Here is a 26,105-nt window from a genome sequence, read left to right as displayed (position 1 = left end):
ATTACAGTGTTATTGTGCTGAATTGTAAGCGGGCAGGTGTTGCGTTGTTGCACCCGTCCACATGCTGCCGGGCAGTCACCACGGGCCCTGCGCCCTTTTTTCGTGCGGATGACGTGATTGTGCGTGAAAGTAAAACTATGCGGGAAGTTATGAAGCCTTAAAGCCGCAGAAACTTTCGCACACTATCCGTTCTTCCAGGTAAGGGAAAGGGGTGGCTAAGAGGGAGGGGTCTTTTCTCCAGGTCCAGCCTGACAGTTTCGCATTGGCTGACAGCAGGGGGACTCTTACCTGTACCTGTAAGGAGTGCCATTCGTCATCGTCCGACTCCAAATCAGGATCGACTTTTCCTTCTTCCAGCAGCCCGGAGAGGTAGAAGTCGGCCAGGACGGCTTGAAACTGAACGAACGACTGCAACAGGACTCCGAGCATGGAGCCTATAACGTGTTGGAGCGAGGAGAGAGTCAGCGAGTGGCTGCAAGGTGAGGAACATTTCTGGCTTGTTGTTTTTTTTTTTTGGTCACGCTTTGATCGCCTCACAGGTACTTTGGCTCGGACGCTAAGGGCAGAAATAGAAGCGCCACACAAATCCTCTTGGAAGTGAAAGGTGGAGGTGGAATGAGGAAGTGGCCTGAGCTGGGAGAGAAGCAATAGTCTTGTTCTGATCAGTGTCAACAACTGAGGTAGCAGGTACCATCAGGGACAGTGGAGACTACCTGTCTGGCTGTCTGTTCTCTATTTATAGGACATGTTGCGTTCAGTGGCCTGGTTGATTTATGTCTTCTTTCGCTCAACTGCTCATTTCCAGAGAGAATACCGCTCATTATACAGTAAAGTACATGATCAATACTGTCTTATGTTGTTACGTAAGTGTATTACAACATTGGCCAACAGTAAAGGTGAAATATTAGTGGTGGAAAGTAACTATGTACATTTATTCAAGTACTGCAAATACTTATACCAAAACCAAACAGTATATGAAATAGAATTTCACAATGAACAACATTGAAGCACCACCTGCATCAATAATAATGGTCCAATTATGTAATAATACAACACTGACAGGGGTCATACCATGCACTGAGTGCTTTTACATTTGATACCTAATGTACATTTTGTATTTTGTAAATACTTTTACTTTTGAAAATTTGAATGCAAGATTTCTGCTGTACCGAGGTGAACATTATTATACATAGTGTAGTATTGCTCTTTTTACTGACGTATATAATTTGAATACATCTTCCACCTCAGGTTATTACATATCAATTTGTATTGTGCCAATTTGTGGTTTTATTTTGAAGCAGGTATAGGAAGTCATTACTTCAAATACATACAAAGTGAAAAGACGGGATAGTTACATTGTAACAGTTTAGCCAGTAAATTATGTAAATCTCTTGTGTTTCACAGACACATTTCATGCAGCACAGCAGAAGTCTTTTCTCATGCTTCATACTTAAGTCACTGATCCTCCGCCTCTGTTACTCCACGCTCACTCTGCATGTCTCTGCCTGCACATGCATGTGTTTTTCTGACTACATATGGTTGCCATTTACACTTGAGCGTTGCATGTGGTTGAAGTGTTTGTGTGTTTTTGTGTGTTGTGGCCAGGTCTGGATGCCCCCCTGCATCAGTACCCAGTGTCGGAGTGGCACTTGTCAGGTGTGGAACTGCTCCAGTTGACCTCCCAGGAGCTGGAAAAGCTGGGAGTCCATAAGATTGGACACCAGGAGCTCATACTGGAGGCTGTGGAGAAACTCTGCTCTCTGGTGAGCGAGGAAGCAGAATCATGTGTGTTTGTGTTCACTACGTGTCCATAGCAGTGCTCTGTGTATCCAAGGCTGCTCTGCTGTGTGTGCTGTAGAGGCAGTGTGCGAGGAGGAGAGGTGTTCTCTGGATGTTTACTGAGCAGTCATCTTTTTGCCTTGTTGTGTATGGTCTGAGACCGGAGAACAGCGACGTCTTTTTTTCCCACCATCACACTGCTTTTAGATCCAGCTCTTGTTTGCATAGCAGAACCAGCAGCTGTTGGACAAATCCAGCCAGAGTACACAGCAGCTGCTCTTATGGCCATACAAGTCCTGCTGCACTGAAATACTCAAAACCTTAACAACATGCACCAAGTTTGACTTCATTGCTCCACTTTGCCCTCCACTTTTATATCAAAATTCAAGCATATCATAGTAAAATGGTGTCTGTTTTTTCTAGCCAAGATCAAAGGACTAGTCATGCTTTAACTGCAACCAAAGCAGTTAGAATACCAAAGCTTGCGCCTAATACTTTACATGCAAATTTCTGCAAAAGTTTGCAGTCAGCTTAAAAAACACTTCCGCCCTTCCTTTGATTCTCTGTCCTGTTTTTTTTTTTTTGTCTCCTGCCTAATTAATTTTCTCCCTGTCCAATTTTGAAAGGGAGTTTTAGGACCATTAAATAGATGTGTTGGTGTGTGTGTGGGCGTTTGTGTGCTTCCAGAGTGGCCTTTGTTTCATTGGACGGACTAATTGAGCAGGACAGTACCGGGCAAGGTTCCAGGTCTGATGGCGTAACAGCATGTGAACATAAGACTAAAGCTCGGGATGCTTAAACTGCCTGTTGTCGAATTATTGAAATAACTTTAGTACTGATTGAAATAGTCATTACTGCATTAACAGTTTAACCCCAAAGTCTGATTGAAGGAGTGGGAATAAGGACTTCCTGCAGGAAAAGCCTCACATAAGTGCAATTGTGTGAAGTTATTTAACACGAGTCAGGATTGGAACCCATTCACAAATGCACTCTTTAAAACCTTACCCTAACCACAACGTGTTATGTATGTATGTGCATGTGTCACTTCCTCCCCTCACTCTCTGTCTTGATGTCCCGTGAAGTTCTGCTAACACTGTGCTCATTCATAAAAACGACCATCAGACGCTCACATGAAACAGACCAAACACATTCAAGTGCACAGTTACATAATTAACAGCTACAGCGTTGAAAAGGGCTGCATGTTGATGGAGGACCGTTCCGGCTGGTTGAAGTGTAACAACAAAGCCCGGACGGTCTGAACCTCTTGACCGCTGATGAGTGGGTCACGACAATAACCTGCTCCTTCTTCAGTGGCTGTGAAGAGTCACGTCTCACACACAGCTGGGCAGAAAACGGTGATGACAGGCGTATAAAAGAGACGCGAGAAGCCCTGTCCTGTTAAAGGGGCCTTAAAGGGATGTTGTATTTGACAACATTAGCTGTACTCATTCTCAAACAATGTTTTGAGAATGAGTACAGTTTTATTAATGTTGGTAGATATTGAGCTTAAAGTCAGCATTATGATGATATTACGTTGTTGGCCGGATCACATTACTTTATGTTTATAAATAACATAATTGAATAAATTTGTCTCAGTAGAGGAAATGACACTAACTCCACTAACTAGCATGGCGTTCACTCTGCTCTTACTCTGCTGGATTGAAAGTGCTCTCTTGCTCTTAATTCAACATGCATTTCAGTCAGTATTGTGATTGTGTTCTCCACCCTCTAGCAAAACACAAATGTACGTTGAAATGACATTCTGTGAGGTGTTTTCGGCAGTTTGGGGGCCCGTTAGGGTTTTGTTCGGAGAGGTGACAGAACATGAAGGGAATGCAACCCAGACTCTCAGCCAGACGACCGGGCCAGACGTCCGATCACAGTGTATGAAATGCGTATTATTACACCCCGTCTTTCTGTGAAGTGTTACAATAGGTAGGAGGAGGGCAAGAAATGCATTAAACATCACAGATTGATTATGTATAAAGTTCAAGGAGTGAAATAGTCCTTTAACCAGTTGCATGTGTGTGCTTGGTGTGGGTGTGCTCTTCAGACGTATGGCATAGGCGGGGAGACCCTGCGTGGTCTGACAGAGAAGCTGCGTGCTCTTGCACACAGCCTCCAGATGGGCATCCAGGGCCGCTGGCGCCTCAACAGCTACGAAGGCCGGAGCGCCACCAAGCTGCCAGTTGGAGTTCTACAGGTTGTAGTGGAGCTCATCACCTCTGCCAAAGGCCTCTTCTCTCTGCTCAACAGGTTTGTAAAGAGGGAGTTATCTAACTGTTATGTATACACTACTTCAAATCCTATTTTATTTTGCAGTTATTTTTTTTTTACTTAGAAATGCTCTCTGCTGTGTCTTCTAAAAATAGTTCTGGCTGTAGATGTTGTTACTGTGGGTTTTATGTGAAAAAAACATGGCTGTGGGCTAAAGTCATTTAGAAGTGTAGCCCTTACAGTACGTGGGGAATGTTTTGGTGTACGCACTGACTTGCTGTTTACACGTTGTCCCTTGTTAAGAAAGCTGATACCTGCACATTGTGTTTTCTTCCTTTCATTCTCTCTTTGTGAGACTGTCTTAGATCCATAATTGTCTTTGTTCATTTGAATTACCTGTGTGGAATTAAATCATTGTACTTGTGCTCACAGTTCAGTCCCTCCAGTTTCTATCCAGACCTTTTTGAAATGTAATCCCTGTCTTTCCAGGTATCAGTTTTTGCAGCTCAGTGGATGCACCTCCACCAAGAACATATTCAACTACTGCAGAGAGCTGGGAGAAATTGTTCACAAGGTTGGTCCATTTATGACTTCAAGCAATTAATTAAAAACTCTTGCACATTTGTCCATCTGCTGTTTTTATTTTCATCTAATAGCCGCCATGTGCCAGTTCAGTACATTTTACTGTATTGACTAATGTTCATGAAAACATGAGGTGTTTATCTTAAGAGGAACCACATGCAAGTAAACCGTGTTTCTAGTGGTATTTTCGTGCACACTATATTTCCAAAGAGGAACTACGACTTATCAGGTGATCAGCTCTTTCTTTTTAAATCAGGCCCCTAAAACGCAACAAGATAAACAGATACTACACAGACACACTCCTAGTTCTTCATTTTAGCCTGAGTTCTTTATCTTTACATTCCTGGCATATTTGAAGGCCTACCTTGAAGAAGCTTGACAGGACTGCCAAAGAGGAGAGCTGGGTTTTGTTTGTGTTTACCCCGTCATGATACTGTGAAATGTTTGAAGGAAAAAGGGAGGAGAAGGAATATTCATAACTGGATGAATGTAAAGTGGGTGAGAAGTTCTCACAGGTAGAAGAGGAGACAGGCCTGGATATGTTGTAGTGCCTCGGGGAGAGAAGGAGAGAGGGAGGGAGGGAGGGAGGGAGGGAAGGGCAAAGAGAGAAGCAAAGGGGACGGCAGGGAAAGGAGGAGGAGACTGCGAGAGGGATTGCGCTGCAACCGTTTAATGACTTTTGACTCCTGGGGGAGTGTGTGTGATACTGAATGCTCAGCTCAGCAGAGAGCAACAGGCAGAGAGAGAGGGAGACCATTAACTCTGAGACCACACTGTAGTGGCATTAGAGTTAAAGGTGAGATGACGGAAGTGAAGAGGACAAAAAGAAGATAGAACTGCAGAGATAGCAAGAGTAATTAGAGAGAGGTAGTAAGAGGTGCAGGGAAGCTGTGGGGGAGAGAGGAGGCTCAGTATTTAGAGGAGTTTATATATAGCACTTCTATAGCCCGCTCTGGACGCCTGCCCAGCACGACAGGTACAGTTCTCACCTCTTTGATTGGATAATTCTCCACAAGGTGATGCTGCTTTTGCTGCTCTCGCAGTTAGCTTGACTGCTTAAAATGGCTCATGCCGACACTTATGTAAAACAGCAAGTGTATTTTCTGCCTGTTTTTTTTTTTAAAGTTGACCATCATTCAGTGTGGTTTTTTTGGTTTTCTCTAAAGGGTTGATAATAATGTCAGAGATTGTTCAAACATCATATGAGATATACTATACTGGCCACATGAGGACAGTCTGAACCAGATTTTTTCAGTTTCACATGTTTAACCATTCACAGGAGTTAACAGCAAGCCTCAACTTTTGTGTGAGAGTTAAGAGTCACAGTTTCTGTGCTGGTGTATAGTAACAGTAGCATTATTCTTATGGACTTGGAGGACCAGAGGGGAAGGAAGGAAGTATGGATTTCAGAGAATGATTTAGCTTGTTGACTCTGATCGGATGTTTTTGCCACTATGAAGTGAATCAGATTTGGGTCAGTCGACTGTTGTTCTCATTCATTGTCTGCTCCATAAGTACGCAGGCAGGGCACTCAGTGAATGATTAGTAATTTAAGACCTTCACTGTTTTTGTGGCCGGTCCCTCTCAGAGGTTGATCATCGTTTGGTAATGACTGGCCATTGTTTGCTCAATTCCTGTTTTTGAACTTTGTGCTCACTTGTGTGTCTGTGTATGCAGGTGCGTTAAAGGTAAGAATTATTGTCCATAAAAAAGTAGTTTTAGCATTTTGTCCAGTGAGTTCATGGTCATGTCAGCTAGTTTTTGATGGACATAGGACATACAGTCAATGAAGTGAAAGCTCATCTTCTGGACTTTCCCTATTCTCAAACTTCACCCATTGAATGAGTGTCCAAGGTTTAAATTACCACATAGTAACTAATTCCATTCACAAAAAAGGAATTGCTAATGGATAGGTTAGATTCATATCTCTAAAACCTGCATATTACCCATTGTTGTTATTGCAGGTGCTGGCCAGTTATTAATTAAAAAGCCTTGGCAGAAGAGCTAAAAGGTCAAATTTGAGCAGCCATTTATAAGACAAGAGAAAATGAAAAAAATCTTCAGGCAGACTTCATCTGTCGAACTGTCATCATAGTATTATCAACCTGCAGGCTGTGGAGAGGACCACTTTGATTCACACACACTTGCGTCATGTACTGAACAGCTGAGTCGCATTACAGAAGCTTATGTGTCTCCCTATACCATAGCAATCACATCAGCAACGTCGCATTTACCATAGCATTCATAGCATAGTGTAGAGCCATCACTGCAAAATGATGTGCTGTCAGGAGGCCACAGCTTCATCGTGACGTCTTTTTCTGTGGAACTGCATGCACACAATCCACACCACATCCTTAACACCAAAGAAAGGGCTCTTGTTTCCTCTTTGGTTGTGTGTGTTTGAGTGTTTGTGTGTTTCTTCTCACACACTGCGGGGCGGTCAGAGTCATTCAGTCAGCTGGTGCTGTTGGGGGTCCCACAGTGGAGTTGCCACTTCTGAGTTTCACAGTAATGCACGCTCAGCTGAGCAGCAAGTAGCTAGCAAAGTTCAGGAGAGAGAGACAGAAGGAAAGAGAGAGAGAGGGCTGTGTGAACTATTAACTTGGATTTGACAGCAAAAGCATTGCATAAAGGTATGTGAGTTTAAAATGGTCTTTAAAAAAAAGAAAACAACAGCTTTTCTGTTGCATAATCTAACTTTTGAAAGTGCCTTTGACACGAGAATCTCCAGGTGAAAATGTGACTCTAAGAGATTTCAATGTTTAACTTTTAAGAACGACATGCCTCTGAGACAAGTGTGACTGCTTTTTTGTTTAAAGGGTGACATGTTGGTTATGTAACATTTTTGTTTGTCAGTGAAGATATGATAGACAATGCATGACCACTGATTTTGAGCTGCTATCGGATGACAGGACAGACTGAAAAGGTGTCACCTCTGTGAGCTGTAAGAGCTGTGATGTTTATTATTTCTGGGGCTAAAGCAGAGAGAATAAGAGAAATCCAAGGCTGAGAGGAGTGATAAAAAGCAAGAAAGACAACATGGCTAGGAAATGAAGAGATAAGGAGCAGGTGTAAAAGAAATCTAACATGAATACAATATGTCTGCCAGTCTTTTTATAGCAAGTATGTGACCTGGTGGCAAATAGGAAATATCTACTGGTGAAGTCCAAGTACATAAACAAACTAGCAGACACGACGGGGCTTGGGTAGACAAGGCTTTTGATCTATTTGATCTATCTTTTGATATATTTTATTGTTGTGCCTATAACCAGCAGTCTGTTTGAACATGCATGTACATCCATGTGTGTTTTTGCATCTTTCTGTGTTAGTTTCAGGTTTTTGGGTATGCATGTCCATGCATAGCTGTGTACATTCTTGTTGTCTGCTTTTTTTTCTGAATGCAACACCCACATAATAGCTTGTCTTTGTTTCCTAGACAACTACAGAGAGAACAGCTTTCAGGCACAGACCACTGCTGTAAAGTTAGCTCACCGCCTGATCAAGCCACACACCATGCTTCACAACACAACACAACACAACACAACACAACACAACACAACACAACACATCACAAGACCTTTATTTAAAGTGAAGTAGACGCATGTTACATTACAGTGCAGAAGAATGCAATGAAATATTAGGGTATCTGTCACTGTGAAGCTCATTCTGCATGGCATCGTCTAACATTTAATGTTAGATTTTACAGTATGACTGTGGCGAACCTGTGACTACTGTAGTTATAGTGAAGTAGAATAAAGCGCGATCTTGAATGTTGATCAGTGTGTGATCCTCTTTGTCGTTGATATTGATATTGACACTTGTTTGGGTGAATGAAAGTCCAGAGCTGCAGTACTTGAGTGTTTCACCTCCGTGATCTTGGACCCCTTGTTCTGGTTTAGTAGATGGAGAACTGAAAGTACTTCAATTCTACAGAAAGTGCACTGTTTATGAATCGTCTCTCGCAAAACCTGAGGGGTTCCTGTGAAAACAGTAGCATTTGTTTTCAAGAGAGGTATTTTAATTAATATCTTATTGAGAGCAAAATCATGAAAGTGGAGCATGAACATGCTGGAGGCTGCTTGGAACTAAACATGTCCCACAGCTCTTCTCCTCTTGTCTCCTTTCCTCTTCTCTTGTTTCCCCTCCTCTTGTCTCCTCTCCCCCTCATGGGTCTCTGCCTCAGCAATAAAACAATGTCACATTGGCATCATATGCTTTACAAATATCACATGCTTTATATGTGCATGTGTATGTGTGTATGTGCAAACACCTCGTAGCTATATATGGAACTTAAAATTAAGGGGGATGTGGTGATAGATTTTTTTAATGACCTATATAGTATATGTCATGCTTATTATTTTTATACTGCATGTGACACATTTGTGTTTGTATGCAGGCAGACACAATGTCTTTGTATCTACATTCTCATTGCAAAAGCAATGGGAAGTGTTTGTGCTCTTTTCACACCACACCCTCCTGACATGACATCAGTTTCAGGGCAGAAGTGTACCTGTAGCCCACCTCGCACACAGGAAGGTGTCATTTCCTGTTCTGGTGGAGTTAGAAAAGAAATGCAGAACAGGTTTTGGTGTTGTGGGAAGCCTCCTGTGACATGGCTCTAATCCCAACACAAAACAGAGCTGATGTTTTTGTATTTTTACCATTTTTACCAAGAAGCAATAGTGAGACACTGGAAAGAAAGAGGTGTTATCAGAGAAGCAAAAGCAGAAGCGACAGTTTATGGTTGGAGGTGCAACAAATTTAAACCTTAGCTACATTTAGCACAACTGCCACTTACAATATGGATCTGGCCAAGTCATAAAAGAATGTCTATCCGAGGTTTTAACCCTTGTTTCAGCATTAACCTACATGTTACAGTGTAATAGTGAATCCTGCTGTATCTTCAGGCCACTGGTAGTGTGGCCTGGATTTACAGCAGTTAAAGAACATTTATTTTCGTATCTGAAATGGATCAGGTTTATCATAATGTTTACTTTGCCAGTCATTGCAAATTGTACTAAATGGTTACTAGCGTTGTGGCTCTGGGTTGGCAAAGTCATTATGTCAGTCTGTTAGATGGAATTGCCATGAAACTTTGTACAGACATTGATGGTTCTTATAGGATGAATCCCACTGACTTGAAGATCTTGTAACTTTTTCTGCGAGTTTACACACATACAGTTGTGAGATAAATGTGTCAACATCTGTCAGATGGGTTGGTTGGTAAATTTGGTGCAGCCATTCATTTTCCTCTCTGGATGAAATGTAACAGCGTTGATGAAAATGTTAATCTGTCCAATACTTTGATTTATGACCAAATGCCTGCAAAACTAATAACATTCCCATCAGCCTCTCTAATTGGTGTTCAGTGATAATTAGCAAATAGTGAGCGGTAAACATATCTGCAAAGCATCAGCGTTTTAACACCATCATTGTGGCTTTGTTGGTAAGCTAACATTAGCATTTAGGTCAAAGCATCACTACATACCGACTCTCAGGCTGTAGACTCTTTGTCTTGTTTGAAAACTCTTGTGATCGCCCTAATTTTCTTGTGGTATTGACATGTGAGACAAATTGCTCTAAGTGGCTAGAATTAATAATACATTTATTTTCAGATGCATTTCCCCAGGACTGTTCTGCACTAACAATATGTTTTGGTTATGTTAGCAGCAGGCTCTCAGAGCATTTGCACCCAGCTTTCCTCCCTATTGAGTAATATGTTTTTGATAACTCAATCTGTGTATGTCTTTTAAAGTCAGTCTTCTTGCTTAAGTTCTGTTTTAAATATCTATCCTTAATTAAATGTCTTTTATTCTCTGAATGAAGCCTAGCGAGCTAGCTAACTAACTAGCTACTTTAGCATCTAGCCAGTGGGCCATGACAAGGCTACTTTACTCAAGTAGGGATCAAGATGAAAGCTCCAGACATCTTTCAGTGTTTATACACAACATTTTGCAGTGCTTCTCTCAGGTATCCATACCCAAACAAATACCAGAAGGCGATACAGCAACATGCACACAAAACAAACACAAGCAGACCACTTGAACTGACCAGCATTCAGGACAGAAACCTCTCCTAGTCGTACCCCTCCCTCCAGCCTTGTGTCACGGCCTTTAATTAGCCCAGAAATCCAACCGTGTTCACTGTTGATCCCTTGTTACATTTTACAGGGATTAGTTTCCCCTTACAAGCCTTTATGTAACTCACACATCAGCATTGCAAATTAGCTTATGGGCAGTAATGGTTTGTGGCATTAGTCTATTCAATAAATATTCAGTGCTGTGTAAATATCTACCCTCCACTCTTTTAAACCTCTCATCATCCTCTTTCATTCAAAGCCTCCCCCTCACCTCTTCAGCTCCCAGGCCAGCTCTGGTGCCTGTAGGAGCATTATCAACACCTTCCTCCCAGAAACTAAACATCAAGCACTTTAGGTCCACTGTACTGATGCTAATAACTGTGACACTGACCACTGACCTCCTGCATGTGTGTTCATGTACTAGGTGCACACTTGCATACACTTCCTGTGCATAAAGTGGGTGCGCATGTGTGTGGGATTAGTGTGAATCCATGGATTAGGTGGAATTTACACACCATAAGAGGCGTTGCTCCCATGCCATACTGGAACTGGAACGATGCCCGTCTTGCCTCCGGATACCTGTGGCCTTTGACTTCCTGGCTCATGCTGTGAGAAGGAAATAGGACATGAGTTTTGAGTCAGATCGTCCCATTTCCACAAATCAATATCACCATCACATACCATAGGCTGCTGTGCTGTCGTTTGGATGTTCGGCTTTGTGAAACAGGCACTCACTTCATGTTGTTTCACTCATCCAGCAGGATACCACTGTCTACGAAAAGGAAAAGGACATAATCTCTGTAGTAAGTCTGCTAATTATTTCTCTATGTTTTGTCTATTTTACTTCATCTATAAGTAATTTGAAATATAATTTATTTAATTTATCAAGGATTGAATGAGATGGTCTTGATAGTATGCCAAACAGTGTATTTTCAATGTGTGCCAAATAAATAGACCAAACCGACGTCATCAGAATAAACTGTGTTTCAATCACCAGTGCCGTCAGTTGGTGGTGGTGTGTGACGAGATCGTGAACTCCAGCCCTGAAGCGCTTCTTACCCACACCGCCCAGCTTGAGAGTGTTGACTTAGTGCCTGTAGCACCTGGTGATCAGCTGGTAAGTATGTCTTCTTGCTCTTTCTAACTCTGAGCTTTTTGAGGTAGAGACAATGAAAAGTTTTTTTTATGTCTGAGCAAACGCAAATTTTCTTTACTATTTTAGGTGCCAACATTTTTACTGTACTGTACAGTATATTTGAGCATATAACTTGGCTTTCTGATGTTTAAATCATACAGCATTAGATGGGGTCTGTCAGTGGGTGTCCCAATGATCCATTTGATAATGTATAAGATGTATAACTGAAACAGTTAGCTGATTAATCAGTTAGTCAATCAGCAGAGCAATAGCTGGCAACTAATTTGATCATTAGTTGATTGTCTCAGCTTCTCAACTAGGAGAATTTGCTTCAGTGACTGTTCGCTCCATCAACTCTGTGCAACCATTTTAAAGTCTTTCTCAAGAGTTCTGCCTCTTCTTCTCTTTTTTTTGCAACATCTGTTCATCGTCTGCTCATCTGTGCTCCATCTTACCATCTCATTATTGTCATCATTGTTAAAATTCTTCTCTCCTTCTCGCACTTCACCGGTATCTTAACTACAAACTGTGACTCTCTGTCTCGTTTTCTCTCACTGTCTCTGTCAGTTCAAGTTTTCATTTTCTACCTTCATCTTCGCCTGGAGGTTTCCATCATCACTTGGTTCCACTCATCACCTCTTTCATCTAACTCAAGGTTCTCACTGTACCAGCTTCTATTCTCATTATTTTCTCAAAAACCTTCCCTCACATCCGGGTCTTCATCAACAACTTTCTATTCCCACCTCTTCTTTTCTCCTAATGATTATTCTTCAGTTTGAACATCTACATCTAATGTCCTTTTAGGATTCATTTCTAAAGAGAATTTCCGTTCAGTGCATTTGTATAGTTTCCTTTCCCTTTGTGCACTGTAGACCATTAGGTAAAAACCTGTCTTGTTAGATGATAATAGCAGTCCCAGCTCCTCGTGCTCACTCACCCACTTGATTGGCCTTTCGAATAATCCTCAGTGTTTTGCGTCTTTACGGACGTTGTGCACATTTTCTAGCCTCACTTCATCAACTCTGATGCTGTAGACAAGCATGCGCTTTGTTCGTGTTTGTGTCCATGGATGCATAACAGTCTGCGTGTCAACAGAGAAACACTGTTGCACTTAACATCTAGCAACAACACCTGATTATCCACACTTGACAGAAAGAAACAGATGGAGGGTAAACGGAACTAAAGACAGAAAGGGAAATGAGAGGCAGGAAGAATTATGATTCGCATAAATTGAATGTACAAAACGTAATTTACACTTCTTCAATTTATGAGGTAAACGTGAATCTGAATTTACAAGCTAGTTTCTAGCTAGATGAGAGAAGATATGCTGTTTTTGTAGCTTAAAGTATGGGAAGTAATGTTTTTTTATGTTTTCATAATGGCATAAATGCCATTTGTTTGGACTTAACGAAAAAATGACTGGGTAGTTAGCACAGGTGATGAATAGCTTACTACATTGCGTTTGGGAAGTTATCTCTGGGAATTGCAGAACCCTCCAGATGATTTACAATAGCAAAATCCAAAATTTACTAATCCAACCTATAGCTATAGATGGGTTAGCACTAATTACATTTGATAAACACAGCTGAAATGTTTAGTATTTATTAATGCACAGTATTTGTCAACAATTATAACTTATCTTACTTACTTATATCATTACATCATGTCTGATTACAGCTAAATCACAGTATTAGTTATACATTCTATAAATGTATGTATATGACATGTAAATGCTAAATGGTGGGTTAAAGTAAAGCGTTGCCATTACCATTAAAGACACCAAATTCACACTGACCTGTGCGAGAGAGTGTAATCTGGTGACAATTTCAGGTTTGCATTTGAATTTTATAGCCACAGAATTTGAAATGATATGATATGCAGTATGTGGTATACACGTGTCACAGCCTCTGCCAATAACACCCAGAAAACCTGGATATTTTCAGCCAATAAGCTAATAGCAATAGGTAATATTTGTACGTCCTATATTGTTTTTATGAGTGATGGGAGGAAATGGTCACCTAGACTCTGATCTTTTCAGTTCAAAGTTTAAATCTATCCATGTGTCTGTTGCCATGTGATATGTATTGATTATGTGATTGGGGCTGGTCTGGGGTGTGATTAGTTGGCTGTCCTTATTCCCATTATGACTAAAAATAATCAGTCAGGGCCGGCTGATGGGTAATTACAAGCTGTACCATCGATACATCTGGAGACAATCAATAGCTGCGCAGACAGAGCACTGTACATTATGGTGAATCATTTTGACTCAGTGAAGTGACATTGATGGCAAAGTATAAGGAGGTTTATCAGTCTGTATTATACACAGTCTGAGTGTATAAAACATCTCTTTCTCTTTCTCTCAGGGGATTGAGATAGCGTCCACTGGCTCCAGTAACCACTACGTGACCGGAACCGCTGCTGAGGTCAGGCTCTCCCATTTACTTTCCTCCCTCTCCTTGACTCACGAGCCACGCAGAGTTAACCATCACTGCCGTCTCAGTGCTCTTAACCAATCCTCTGAAGAGCAGCATGAGTCAAACCTCTGCCCCTCTTGAACTTCAGACCAAAACTTCAACTATAGTTTGCCTCTTTGAGGGAGCTCCATGCAAAGAGCTGTGGGTTACTTTCCAGAGAGTCTAGCCCTTTGTGTTGTTTCAGTTCTTACCTGGTTCTGTCTTGTTAAAAAGGTTGTTACTGTGTGGCCTGCAGAAGATAACACCTTTACACTTGTTTCCACTTCTGCTGAGCACAGACATTGCCTCTCATCTATAAGGAACTGGAAGTATTATTTTCAGTTATGTAAAGCAACTATAAAGAGTGGGATTGTTAGTTTTCCTTATCTGACTCACATGAACTCCTTCGATGTTTGTGGCGATTTCACTTAGTGGTTGTGGTCAGCGAATCAGGAGAATCAGTATACAATAATGTCTTTCTCTGCTTTGAATTCTGCTCTGCAAAGTTGCCTTTATCATGACAGCATGAGCTCTGTACAAGGCAGAAATCCCCTTGGAAGAGCTTCTGTGTGGCACATTATTTTTAGCTGTAGGCTTCTCTTTCTTTCTCTTTTGAAATTGAAACCAATCTGAGCCCTTGTGCTGCAAATACTTTGTATTTATAAATACCTACTTGAGGCTGCTTGTTCCAAATACTGCCGACAGCATGTAAACAATCATGACACAGCAGTAACTATGTCTGTGTATTAGTGTATTATTAGTATGTCGATTTTGTTTAGTTTAAATTGATTTGGCTTTTAATACACAGAGAAGCTTCTCTAGAAGGAGCACGGATGCATGATTTTCTGAGAAAGCCAAAGATCACTGAGATCAGGGGGGTTATAAAATAAACATGTGAGCCATGGGAGTATGGAGGAGTATTTATCAGCCAGAATAAGGAGGGCTTGTAAAATGAGTGTGAGGGCAGCACTCCTGTGGGACAGAAAGATGGAGAGGTTATTTTTCCATGATGTCAACAATTAAGTACTCTCCTGCTTCTGCAGTTGCATCATAATTGCAACTGCTATTAAGAGAAGTGACCACTGCCCACAAACACACAGACAATCAGTGAGCTCACAAAGTCATTGTTCCATTTAGGATTTTCCTCAGGTCCTGGGCAAAATCAAGACAGAGCAAAAACACTACCTCTACAATGTGAAATATAACATAATTAAATGAACAGTAATTGATGGAATTTTGTTTGTTACAGGTTTTTATTTGTGTTGGTTGTCTCTTCTCTTGTAGCCTTCGGCTGATGTCTATTTGAAGATCTTGGCTGGTGATGAAGTGATTCAAGTTAACGATCAGATAGTGGTGAGTGATCCAGAGTATGATATAGAGTATGTGTACACAAACCTGTGTGTATCTGCTCCATTGCACCGTATATTTCCGGTCAGCCTGTCAGTCTTTCAGCTTTCTTGTCAATATGAACCGTGAATTGTCTCAGCTACAAAGCAACACAGACAAAGTTCAGTACATTTACTGCGAAGGAATCAGTGTTATCCATATTCAAATAATCACCTGTGCTGCTGTGTCAGGTGGGCTGGAGCAGAGCAAATTTGGTGAAGAAGCTGCAGGAGAATCCCAGTGGAGTGACTCTGGTCCTGAAGAAGATCCCTGGGTCAGCGCGAATCAAAGAGCCAGTCCAGCAGATCTCCTCCACACAGGTCAGGGATCTTTGAAGTCTTTCTCCACTCACCTCATCACTCCACCAATCAGATTAACTTAAGTAGTCAGTGAAATGTGTGCATATATCTGCCTTTTAATTTGAAAAGGGTGTTGAGTTGTACACTAACCAAGAAATTGGTGGTAAGGAAATAAATAAAAACCTCAGGATTTAAACAACATTACAACCACCAGGAGCCACTTACAGAGTTTTAGATCAAATTTAGTTAATCCTATGATTACATCATTTGCTTTCTCATCCATGTGTCACACACAGTACTTTCACCACCAACCTCACTTGGCCAGAACCATGGGAAAAAAAAACTGTGCATATCATTACTGTATGCCAGTATTCAGATTTACTCACCACACACAGAGACTAGAACATTTTTAGGCGTGGCATTTTTTTTCTTGTTGCTTTTTTGCTCACAAGCCTCACAAGCTTGTGGGCTTGAAAATTTCTTCTGGAGAAATTCTAATCATTTATGAAGCCTTTGGAAGAAATCCCAGGCTGTTTTATTGTTGCACACATGCAGTTTTAATTATCTGCCACTCAATTTAAGTTGGTCGGGTGATTACATCCAGGGATTAAACATAAAATCATCCTTCAGAAACTGGATGGTTACCACAGTTTGTATCAGGGGAACCTGGACCTTCATGAGAATCCTCTTCGATTTCCGCTTCACATCACTGGGGATCTGTTTCCATAAACACTTGCACGCTTTCAGTAGTCACTATGCCAACTGTTGTTTGTCTTTGAACTACACAGTGAATTACACACTGCATCTGAAAGTACACACACACAGAGAGACACTCACACTCCGAACATTTCACACCCCCTTGTGACCATTGCCATGTTAATCGCAGATCTAGCTGGTGGTGCAGGCTGTGAGAATGCACATAAGGAGATGTGAATCGGCTGTGTGTATATCAACTCCTTATTGCCCTCACAAGATGCCCTGCTTTTAGCAAGAGTGTCAAGAGTTCTGTGTGTGCATTTGTGCTTGTGTGGTTGTGTTGTTATCTCATCTCCTGAGCCACACAGTGCACGGATGGAGAGTGAGGAGAAGACACCATTACAACCCACACGACATCCGCCTCCTCATCCCTCTACTAACCCCTGAGAACACATACACACACACATTTTGGCGTGCACACTCACATGCATGTATTTCTGCAGATTTCTATTCAGACAGAGGAAGCGGAGAAAGACGAGAGGTCAGAGGAGGAAGAGGAAAAGGACGAGGAGGAGAATCCAAGGCACTCCATATTTGAGAGGGTAGCAGCTTCTGTCAGGTCCCTGTCTTTCAGGTGAGTGCATAAATTTGCTTCTCCTCTAATAATTTGTTGTTACCTTTAATAATTGTGTGTATATAAGGTAGTCATTGGCAATAGTAGATTTTAATGTGGTTTTTGCATCACTGTGATGAGTTTTCAGATTTGTCAGCTGTTTAATTTAGTTATTTTTATCCATAAACAGTTTTTCAATTAATGTTTCCTGAATATTCTATATATAATATAGCAAGACATATAAATATCATGATATAAAATTAGATATACAGTGGTAGAGGATTACTGAGTTGCCTGTTCATAGACAAAGTAAAAAAAATAGAAAGAAAAAGAAAATTTCCAACCATTTGGAAAACCATTAGAAGAAACCCGAAGCCACAACATCCTTATAGTTGCATGCATACAATTTTAATTTTCAGCCACTCCACTCAAGTCCAGGATAATTACATCTAGGGGTGACATCAAATCATCCTTCAGAAATTGGATTATTTACATAGTTTAAGTGAGGGAAGTTTGAACTTCTTTTCCATGTCTTTTAGGTGAGAGCATAATTAGCTTTTATGCTAAATTAGCTTTATTTTAAGTTAACTTTAGGTGTTGTTTAGTTAAGAGGATAGATAGTTCTTACTTGTCCAAAGACAGTCAATGCATAAAAATGAATGATTCATACAATCAAAATACATTTTATTTTATATACTCTATTTTCTATGTATGTAAATTAAAGCTACCTTGACAGATTTATGACCACTAGTTGCGCTATTAAGCAAAGTTTGTGCATGTGGATACAAGTGACATTATACACCTTTCTGCTGTTTCACTCTATTTCACTGCACCAAGAAAAAAATTTTTGTGGAAAAAAAAAATGTAGAAAGAAGGTTTTTTAAGGTGCCTTTTATTGTAAAATAGCATGCACGATCACAGTATGCAATATGTTGTTGTTGAATGAATGAAGTTGATAAGTTGATAAGCAAATTTCTTAAAAGCAAATCATCTTGCCATTCTTCCATCTAGTGTCTGGGTCTCATCACAAATACGTTTTGTCTTGACTATGACAATTAGGCATTAGAATTACAGGAATAACCAGCAAAATGATCTGTGAATTGTGGGAACTTGCAATGTAATATCTCAGTATGCAGACAGAGCAGGTTGGACATTAGTTTGGTATACTAAATTACCAGAGATTTACTCAGTAGAGCTGAACCTCCCACGAACCCTTTTGACCTCGTTAATCTGCCAGGAACCGGTAGGTTTGCGATGAGGTCACACGGCAAATGCCATAAATTCCATTACAGACACCAACAACCCACATCTGACTGGAAATGAGTGAAAAGGAGGATGAGGAAAAAGATGAATAGATGAGTGTTTTGGATAGGTGACGAAAGACATATACAAGGGGAGGAAAAAAGAAAAGTATGAGAAGGGAGGAAAAAGTGATAGAGAGTCAAAAAGACACAGTGAAAGCTGATGGAGAGCAGGCGTACTCAGACAAATGGAGGGAGTATGCGTGGATGGTGCATTAAGGTTGTAAATAATTCTGTCACATGCTGATACAAAAAAAAACAAGCAAAAACGTTATACTGCTATCATACAGAGTCATATTAAATACCTTTAAAGGAGCTATTTATATGTTTTGCCAATTCATAGCCAATGTTAGCATTAACAGCTCTTTACTTACCAGTCTAGAAGAAACATTGTGAGTTCCGCATCAAACTTCATTCCTTTACTTGCCAATAGCTGTCTACAGCGTAACCCTCGTGTTCTATCACTTATTTTCTTCTACTGAAGTTAGCCTGCTAACCAGCTAGCTCTGGCCCGGTCAGCCCGCTGCTCACAGGGCAAATTAGAACCTCTTTTAAACGCAATGGTGGCTTAAGCTCTTGGCAAGACTGGTAAATAAACAGCTGTTGATGCTAACATTGGCTATGTAGCAATTGTAGCAAAAAACTTACAAATGGCTCCCTTAAGTGACAATAGAGGTTGTTTACTCTTTATATTACTATTGAACTTTTAACAAAAGGTTTCACTTCGTACTAATCTGTATGTATGGAACGTTTTTTTGTCAAACACACGTTTGCTTAATGATTATTTTTCTGTAAATTACATGTGTTTTGATTGCGGATTCTAAAATCTCAGACGTCTTGGCCTCTGAGAAGCCCCTGAATGCACCATCAGTGAGTTATTTTGATTGGTGTTGTGATGAGTCTTTTTGCTTTCCTTTACAGGAAAGCTATTCATGGCCCAGAGGTACATCAGCAGCCCATGGGACAGGAGGAATCAGAGTTGTCCTCAGACAAGGAGCTGGAGGGGAGTCTGACTCTCACTTCATATCAAAACCAGCAAGGGGGGTTGTCAACACTTTCAGCCTCAGGTAAGAAATGTACTGTAGAGGAAATCCAGGCCTTTTGCAAGATGTTTTCTTCCCTCAAAAGTCCTCAATATGTTTCAGTTGTTAAAGCAGGATATTGGCTGGAACATGGTGCAGAGAGGGTTCAGCAAAAAAGTAGTCTTTATTAACAGATATGAAAGAATAACTGAAGCTTAAGCCATTTAAATACATCTCTTGGAAAAAATTTGATGTTAAATAATGTTAAAAATGAAAGTCCATGATATACTATATGCAGGTAAATCAAAAACTCACAATTTACATTTGCTACTATGAGGCGTTTGAAATAGATCTGTCCACCTGTGATCTTTCCGTTTTAAATGTCTCCTCTGTAACTCTTATAGTAAGGGAATTTTCAGTTTTTTTGCCTCAAATTGTGACCCTGATTCTTCTTTAGTCATATTGAAAAATCAAGGGCTGTTTAGGTGACAGTGTTGGCTTTCATTTTACTTTGACATTAAAAAGGATTTCAGACTCTGACATCACAGAGATGCCAACAGTCACATAATTTTATCTTAATGGAAAACTAGTCTGAGAAATTGTTAGCTTAATGGATTCATTAGCCTTGGTACCATGAGATTCATCGCTTAGACACTGTGGTGTTAATTGAGGAAAAGATTATTTGATGTCGATCACTGACTATAGACACAAATTTAGTCTTGAATATAGTGTATTGAATAATCGCATTACTGTCATTTAACTGTCTACACAAATTTTCTCAGGGGAATTTGAGGGTTTGGATGGTTCAAGGCTCTCCCCAAGACTCAGACGTGACCGGTCACCATCACCCAGAAGTCCTTCACCCCTGAACTTTGGGTCATTCAGAAGTCCTTCACCTCAAGGAGCCATTCAGGAAAGAGCGAGCATCAGTTCCTGCCCTGAAATGGTTGGAAACGCGGTGAGCGGAAAAGAATAACCATAAATTTTAGTTTCGACCAGATCAGTTAAAGGGGTTTGTATTAAGCTAAATTTGAAACACTGACTGTTGGATTCTCTTTTCAGGGGAATAAAGACACTAAGAAGAGCTCTACAAAAGGTACAGTTCTTACTGAAATATAATGTAAGCAGAACATTCAACCAAAACCAGTACATGATGAATTCAGGATAGGGTTGACGGGAGTCTAGACCAAGTCAATTTAAAGGCAAAATGGAGGGAAAAAATATGACTTTCTTTTCTTCAGGATCAACAGATCTGTCTGCAAGACCTCAGTATTAAACCAATGTATACCAATGCTTATTCATTAAAAAAAAAGATAAGTTCATAAAAACAACTTTTCCCAATCTACTAATCAATGCATCAAGTCCATTTAATGCTACACCAACACCAATGTAAAGGCTATGCATTTGTGTATTTTCTAAAATAAAGTATGGGCTAGGAAGAGTGGAGACAAGGATAAGCAATTATTTTATATGTTTATCCTTTGAAAATGTACATTTACATTTACTCATTTGGCAGATGCCTTTATTCAAAGCAACTTACAAGTGAGGAACAGCACTAAAGTTTCAGTGCAGTAGGAGACCTTGAAGTACTAAATACAAAATCTGTTCACTAAGGCAAAGTGCAAGGATATCAAGGAAAGCAGTGAACTTGAAATGCATAGTAAGTGCTAGTTAGGCATGTTCGGGTGTTAGAGGTGTTAGGAGAGGAAGTGCTCTCAGAAGACTCGTCTCTTGTTTAGGCAGGAAAAGACAGATGCAAATCATAATAAATGTTGAAAATAAACTAGGTTTCCATGCTTCCGCAGTTCCTGGAACAATAAATCGAAAATATATATAAAATAAGTGCCAGACACAATAGGAAAGTGGTATTGTAATGAAATAAACACTCATATCAAAACTAATACTTTGTTACATTGCCACTCAAAAACTGAGATTACCCCTGGATGTCATTTCCTCCCAGGAATGACGACGGCTATGAGTCGGCGTCGCGTGTCCTGCCGCGAGCTGGGTCGTCCTGACTGCGACGGCTGGCTGTGGAAGAAGAGGAAGGAGAGCAGTGTGTTCATCACCCAGAAGTGGCAGCGCTTCTGGTTTGTCCTCAAGGGGCCGTCACTTTACTGGTACAACAGCCAGCAGGTGGGCATATGGGAGCAGGCACTGAATTTATTCCAGAGACAATTGTTAGTGGTTTGTTTTTAAATTTACGACTATTTTGTATGACTAGCAGTCAAACGCAATGTATAAGCTATTTAATTAACTTTACTCCTCAACTGTTCCTCTTTTCTTTAGTCAGTTTAGCTTTACTGAAATTGTTTTTCTTTTTCTACAGGATGAAAAGGCAGAAGGTCTGGTCAATATAGCCAGCTACAGCATAGAGAGCGCCGGAGAGCACAAGAGAAAATAGTAAGGATGAACTCAATGATAAATCATCTTAATAGGCTGGTGAACATTTTCTGTAGAAATATGCAGAACTTTGAAGTTTGTAGGTCTGATGAAAGATAACGGTGCTGAAATGGAAAACTAGTTTAGTCTTTTAGTTCGTGACAGAAACTTTATTGTCCCTGTGAGTGCAACAGGAGGAAGCTGTCTAAAACAAACCATTTTCCCTGTTTTCAAAATCAGCTGTTCAGGATAAAGTGGAGCTTGTACCTTATAAATTCATGAAGTCTCATCACTACTAACAAGGGAGGAGGGGAAGGAGATGTAATTTATGTGTATTAATTTCCCTGGGACAAGTGTCTTGTCCTCCGAGAGTCACGTCATGTTTGTGACTCCCCCTCTCTCTGTTCTCGCTTCACCAGCGTGTTCAAAATGTGCCACCAGAGGTTTCAGAACTTCTTCTTCGCTGCTGACAATGTCAGTGACATGAGCAAGTAAGTTCAGCCTGTCTTTGTTCTCTTTTATCGTCTGCCTTTCTCTTTTTTCCAGGCCTGAGGAAGTGTAATAATTCACGTTTAGCCACCAAAACTTAAATTCTTAGATAAATAACCAATGGTGGGCTAATACCAACAAAAGAGGAAATAGATTGTGTGGTTGCTGGGTTGCACCACCTCCACTACAATGTCGTCATTCACTCATTTTATTGCAAACAGTGAGCACGGCAAATCATACTGTGACAGGTGTTGGTCTGCACTGCCCCCTACAGTTGGTGTTTTAGGGTTTGTGCTGTTTTCAGTAAAGATCCAGACTCTAGAAAATATTGTGAATTGTATTAGTTTTATTTTTGATGTCTCGTCATTTTGTTCTCTCCAGATGGATTAACTGTCTGATTACAGCCATACAGAAGCACAAGAAGTTCCACGAAGGCCCTGACAGTGAAGAGGGTAGGTTGATGTTCTCCTTACACTTTTACCACACACCGCATCACTAAAACATGCACACTTAAGATATCCATTTAGCAGTTTCTTTTATTCAAAATTCATTACACCTCTGTGCCTATATTATTGAATTTGTTAGTAATAATGCACAGTGGGCAAGATGGTGGTGCTTCCTCCTCCAAGTCTTATCACTTATTCCATTATCAAAGGTAATCATTAAAGATTGTAGTCTGTGTTAATCTGTGGTCATGATAGTTTCAGCAGAGTCAAGTGGTAACACAGGATGAAGTATAAATACTGTTGCTATGGTTACCTGCATTTACATATATGATTTTAACCAAGCCAACCCCATCACCCAATTAGAAATAATCAGAAAAGTTGGATGTAGTACATAAGTATTGTCTATAAATTGTAATATGCTGTTCTGTCATATCACTGAGTTAAGACCTGTGCTGATTTGTGGACAGAATGTTACAGTGAAACTGAGTCGGAAAGCGAGAGATCTCCTTCACCCCGCAGGAGAAACAAGGTGAGTTAGAGACACACACACACAAACACACACACACACACAGACAGAGTATGATTCAGATCATAATGTGATTTCATTATGTGCCTCAGAAAGTGCAGTCCAACACTCTGCCTCGCCCCAAGGGGAAGATGAACAAGGTGCCATTATCAGGGACTCCAACAGGGGGCAGCAAAGGATCAGGTTTGTACTCTGTCTCCTCTTCTTTCTTGTTCTCCTCACTGCTTTCTAATTTTCTCCCTCAATGAATAATTTCTTTAATCTGTGAAGACTCAGTCCCCTTGATAAATGTTTTAATAGCTTGTGCTTCTTCTCCGTGACATGTTGTTTTTTCATCTTTACCCAGTGGCTATATTGTCCAATCAGCCATCACCAAATGGATAGTTCCAAACAGCTTCATGTGTATGATGCTGTCAAACAAATCCCACTGGCCATGTTTTGTATTTACTTCCTTCTCTTTCTCCTGTCACTTACATGTGAGAAGGCGTCCCGGAGGATGAGATGGGTAAGATGTTAAACAACATAAAGGAAGGAGGAGTTTCTCTGATCGGCCACGAGCAGCCGTTTACACACGACCACTTCAGGAAATCGTTCATTCGACGAAACAAGAACCCCGTCATTAATGAGAAGGCACACACGCTCCGGGCCCTGCAGAGCACTCTGAAGGTGAGGAGAAAAGTCACGTTTCATTTACTCACTCAACTCACAGCATCATATAACAATATGCTGACGTGGGTCCAACACCTTCACTCTGCTACATTTTAGCATTTACTGGACATATCATCTATAATGACAAATTCACCAGTTAAAAATGATGGTGTTGGTGATAATAATACAATCAGTTGTTAAGTCTTAAAAGCCTGTGTCTTTTGTTTTTGACTGAATTTAGGGGCTGCATATGATCAGGCTTAGATCAGGATAATTTCTTTTAATTTAAATTCTATAAAGAAGTAGATGTAATAGAAGTTCATCTGGGCAGAGGTCACACCTCTGTAGCATGTTTTTTCATTTGATTCAAGGAAATAAGCATCAAACAGGGTTGTTGTTCAGTCAAAAATTCATGTTTGAGTATGTCTGCGTTCTCACTGAAGCCCCTGTTCACTCTCCAGGCAAAGGAAGCAGAGCTGCTGCAGATCAACAAGATCCTGGACGACTCTGATCTGACAGCCTCAAAGTACCGTCAGTGGAAGGAGCAAAACGAGGAACTAGTTAAAGAAATCGAGAAACTGACCGCGCTCAAGGCCTCCACAGGAGGGGACAATGCGGCGGTGCAGGACACGCCTGCTGAGGAGGTTGCCTTGGAAACTGTCGCTAAGGAAACAGCCACGGCACACACAGAAGGCGCATACAGACTGAGCCTGAGTGATGGCGAGCAGCTAGTGGACGCAGAGCCGTCTGATGTTCTCCTGGAGATCCCACAGGGTTCTCCAAGCACAGAGACTAGTCCAGTGTTAGAACTCTCTCTGGGATCGCTGCAGGACTCGATAAACAAACAGCTGAGTGAGATGGTGGAGAGCGGAGAAGTTGCTGAGAACTACTTCTACATTTAAGACTGAAACAGTCACACCACTGCAGAACTGCTCTGTTTACGTAAAATCAGACGAATGGAAGACGCTGGTAATGCAACAGTGTGAGAGAGGTGCATCATCTGCTGATGAAAGGATCGGTTACAAACTGCCCCTCAATCAACGCTGTAATCAAGTATGTCGGTGAAATGCACCAGTTCACACTTGTTTGTCTTTTTCTAGAGGAAACACATTGAACCCTGTACTTGCTCACAACAAATATGACAAGTTTACAACAGAGAAAAGAACAATTTGCCAAGTGTCAATCTGAGTTCACTATATATTTATATTTTGTTCTTCTTATGATAAAAAATATCAAATAGAACTTTTCTTAGAATTCAGTGAGGACTTGTAATAAACGTTATGCCTCTTGTAATGTGATATGTAAATACAGTTTTGCTATAAATACTGTATGTGTTTGTTTATTACCTTAGTAAAGGTATAGATTTGAACTATTTTGCACAGAAAATTCAAAACAGAAAATTTACTTCTCACTGTTGTTGGAGCTCCTTGTTGGTCAAGGTTATGTCCTTGAGCCCTATTGTCTCTGTGCACCTGTGCACACCTGTGTATTTCAACCACATGGCAGAGCAGTATGACCGTTCTGGTTCAGTGTTCCTTATCGCCCAAGTTTGCCATGAATACAGCAAAACAAGTGAAGACTCCTTAAGCGCTCAGATGTCTAATGTGACCCTGCTCCTTTTTGCTGTAATCTTCCATCAGCTTAATAAAAAGGGGGCGAGACGATCACTGAAATGTGTTGTGAAGTTCCACCATTGTGTCTTCAGATTATTTTGATCCTTTTTTTTTTATTTCAGTGTTTGTTTATATGTGTATGTACGTGTAAGTTAATGTGAGACAGAGCGGGCAGATTATAAATGCATGCCTTTACATGTGTATGCCCACGTCCGTCTTTTTATGCGTGAATTTCAGTCTGTGATTTTTCTTTGATTCCAGCTCTTTGCATGAGCTTTCTGTGCTGAAGGTCACATCTCTGAATAAAAATAATGACAATTGTTCCTTTGCAAATGACTTTTTGACCTACCACCTGGTCAAAAAGGGAAACTTAAGGTTAAATTAATTTATAGATATAATAATTTCTATAATGGTCTAAACATCTGAGCCATTGGTTTGA

General features: G+C 40.6%; 2 protein-coding genes across 5 annotated transcripts in view; one reads left to right on the top strand and one right to left on the bottom strand.

Annotated features, from left to right (window-relative positions):
• rps6ka1 (ribosomal protein S6 kinase a, polypeptide 1) overlaps window positions 1-429 on the bottom strand; it is a 53,326-nt gene extending 52,897 nt beyond the window's left edge. For both annotated transcript variants that reach the window (XM_071497577.1, XM_071497572.1), the window contains exon 1: window positions 289-429. In XM_071497577.1, the coding sequence (XP_071353678.1) occupies window positions 289-429 (141 nt within the window). The remainder of the gene's footprint in view (window positions 1-288) is intronic.
• On the top strand, window positions 341-26,002 carry cnksr1 (connector enhancer of kinase suppressor of Ras 1). 3 transcript variants are annotated; one of them, XM_071497567.1, is made up of 21 exons: window positions 341-479; window positions 1,606-1,763; window positions 3,833-4,035; window positions 4,486-4,570; window positions 11,419-11,460; window positions 11,655-11,774; window positions 14,156-14,215; window positions 15,530-15,598; window positions 15,823-15,951; window positions 17,130-17,260; window positions 19,462-19,607; window positions 20,345-20,520; window positions 20,625-20,658; window positions 21,523-21,698; window positions 21,892-21,965; window positions 22,364-22,435; window positions 22,815-22,885; window positions 23,347-23,408; window positions 23,498-23,588; window positions 23,890-24,071; window positions 24,515-26,002. In XM_071497567.1, the coding sequence occupies exons 1-21, from the start codon at window positions 428-430 to the stop codon at window positions 24,953-24,955; spliced, it is 2,574 nt and encodes an 857-aa protein (XP_071353668.1). In that variant the 5' UTR covers window positions 341-427; the 3' UTR covers window positions 24,956-26,002. The 3 variants fall into 3 exon arrangements, with proteins under 3 accessions (XP_071353668.1, XP_071353667.1, XP_071353669.1); XM_071497566.1 differs by having other exon boundaries at window positions 11,416-11,460; XM_071497568.1 differs by lacking the exon at window positions 14,156-14,215 and having other exon boundaries at window positions 11,416-11,460; window positions 24,515-25,104.
• The last annotated feature ends 103 nt before the right edge of the window (window positions 26,003-26,105 follow it).

This window comes from Trachinotus anak, unplaced genomic scaffold (assembly GCF_046630095.1).
Source record: "Trachinotus anak isolate AG129_WGS33_773 ecotype Australia unplaced genomic scaffold, CSIRO_AGI_Tana_v1 ptg000015l, whole genome shotgun sequence".
NCBI lineage: Eukaryota > Metazoa > Chordata > Actinopteri > Carangiformes > Carangidae > Trachinotus > Trachinotus anak.
This window is presented reverse-complemented; position numbering and strand designations above follow the sequence as displayed.

What these genes read in the sequence shown, in the direction of transcription:
- cnksr1 (XM_071497566.1), top strand. Translation starts at nt 428, where the DNA reads ATGGAGCCTATAACGTGTTGGAGCGAGGAGAGAGTCAGCGAGTGGCTG. An exon ending in AAAAGGACATAATCTCTGTA is followed by an intron (nt 11,461 to 11,654) that starts GTAAGTCTGCTA and finishes TTCAATCACCAG; the next exon opens with TGCCGTCAGTTGGTGGTGGT. An exon ending in GGAGAGCACAAGAGAAAATA is followed by an intron (nt 21,966 to 22,363) that starts GTAAGGATGAAC and finishes TCGCTTCACCAG; the next exon opens with CGTGTTCAAAATGTGCCACC.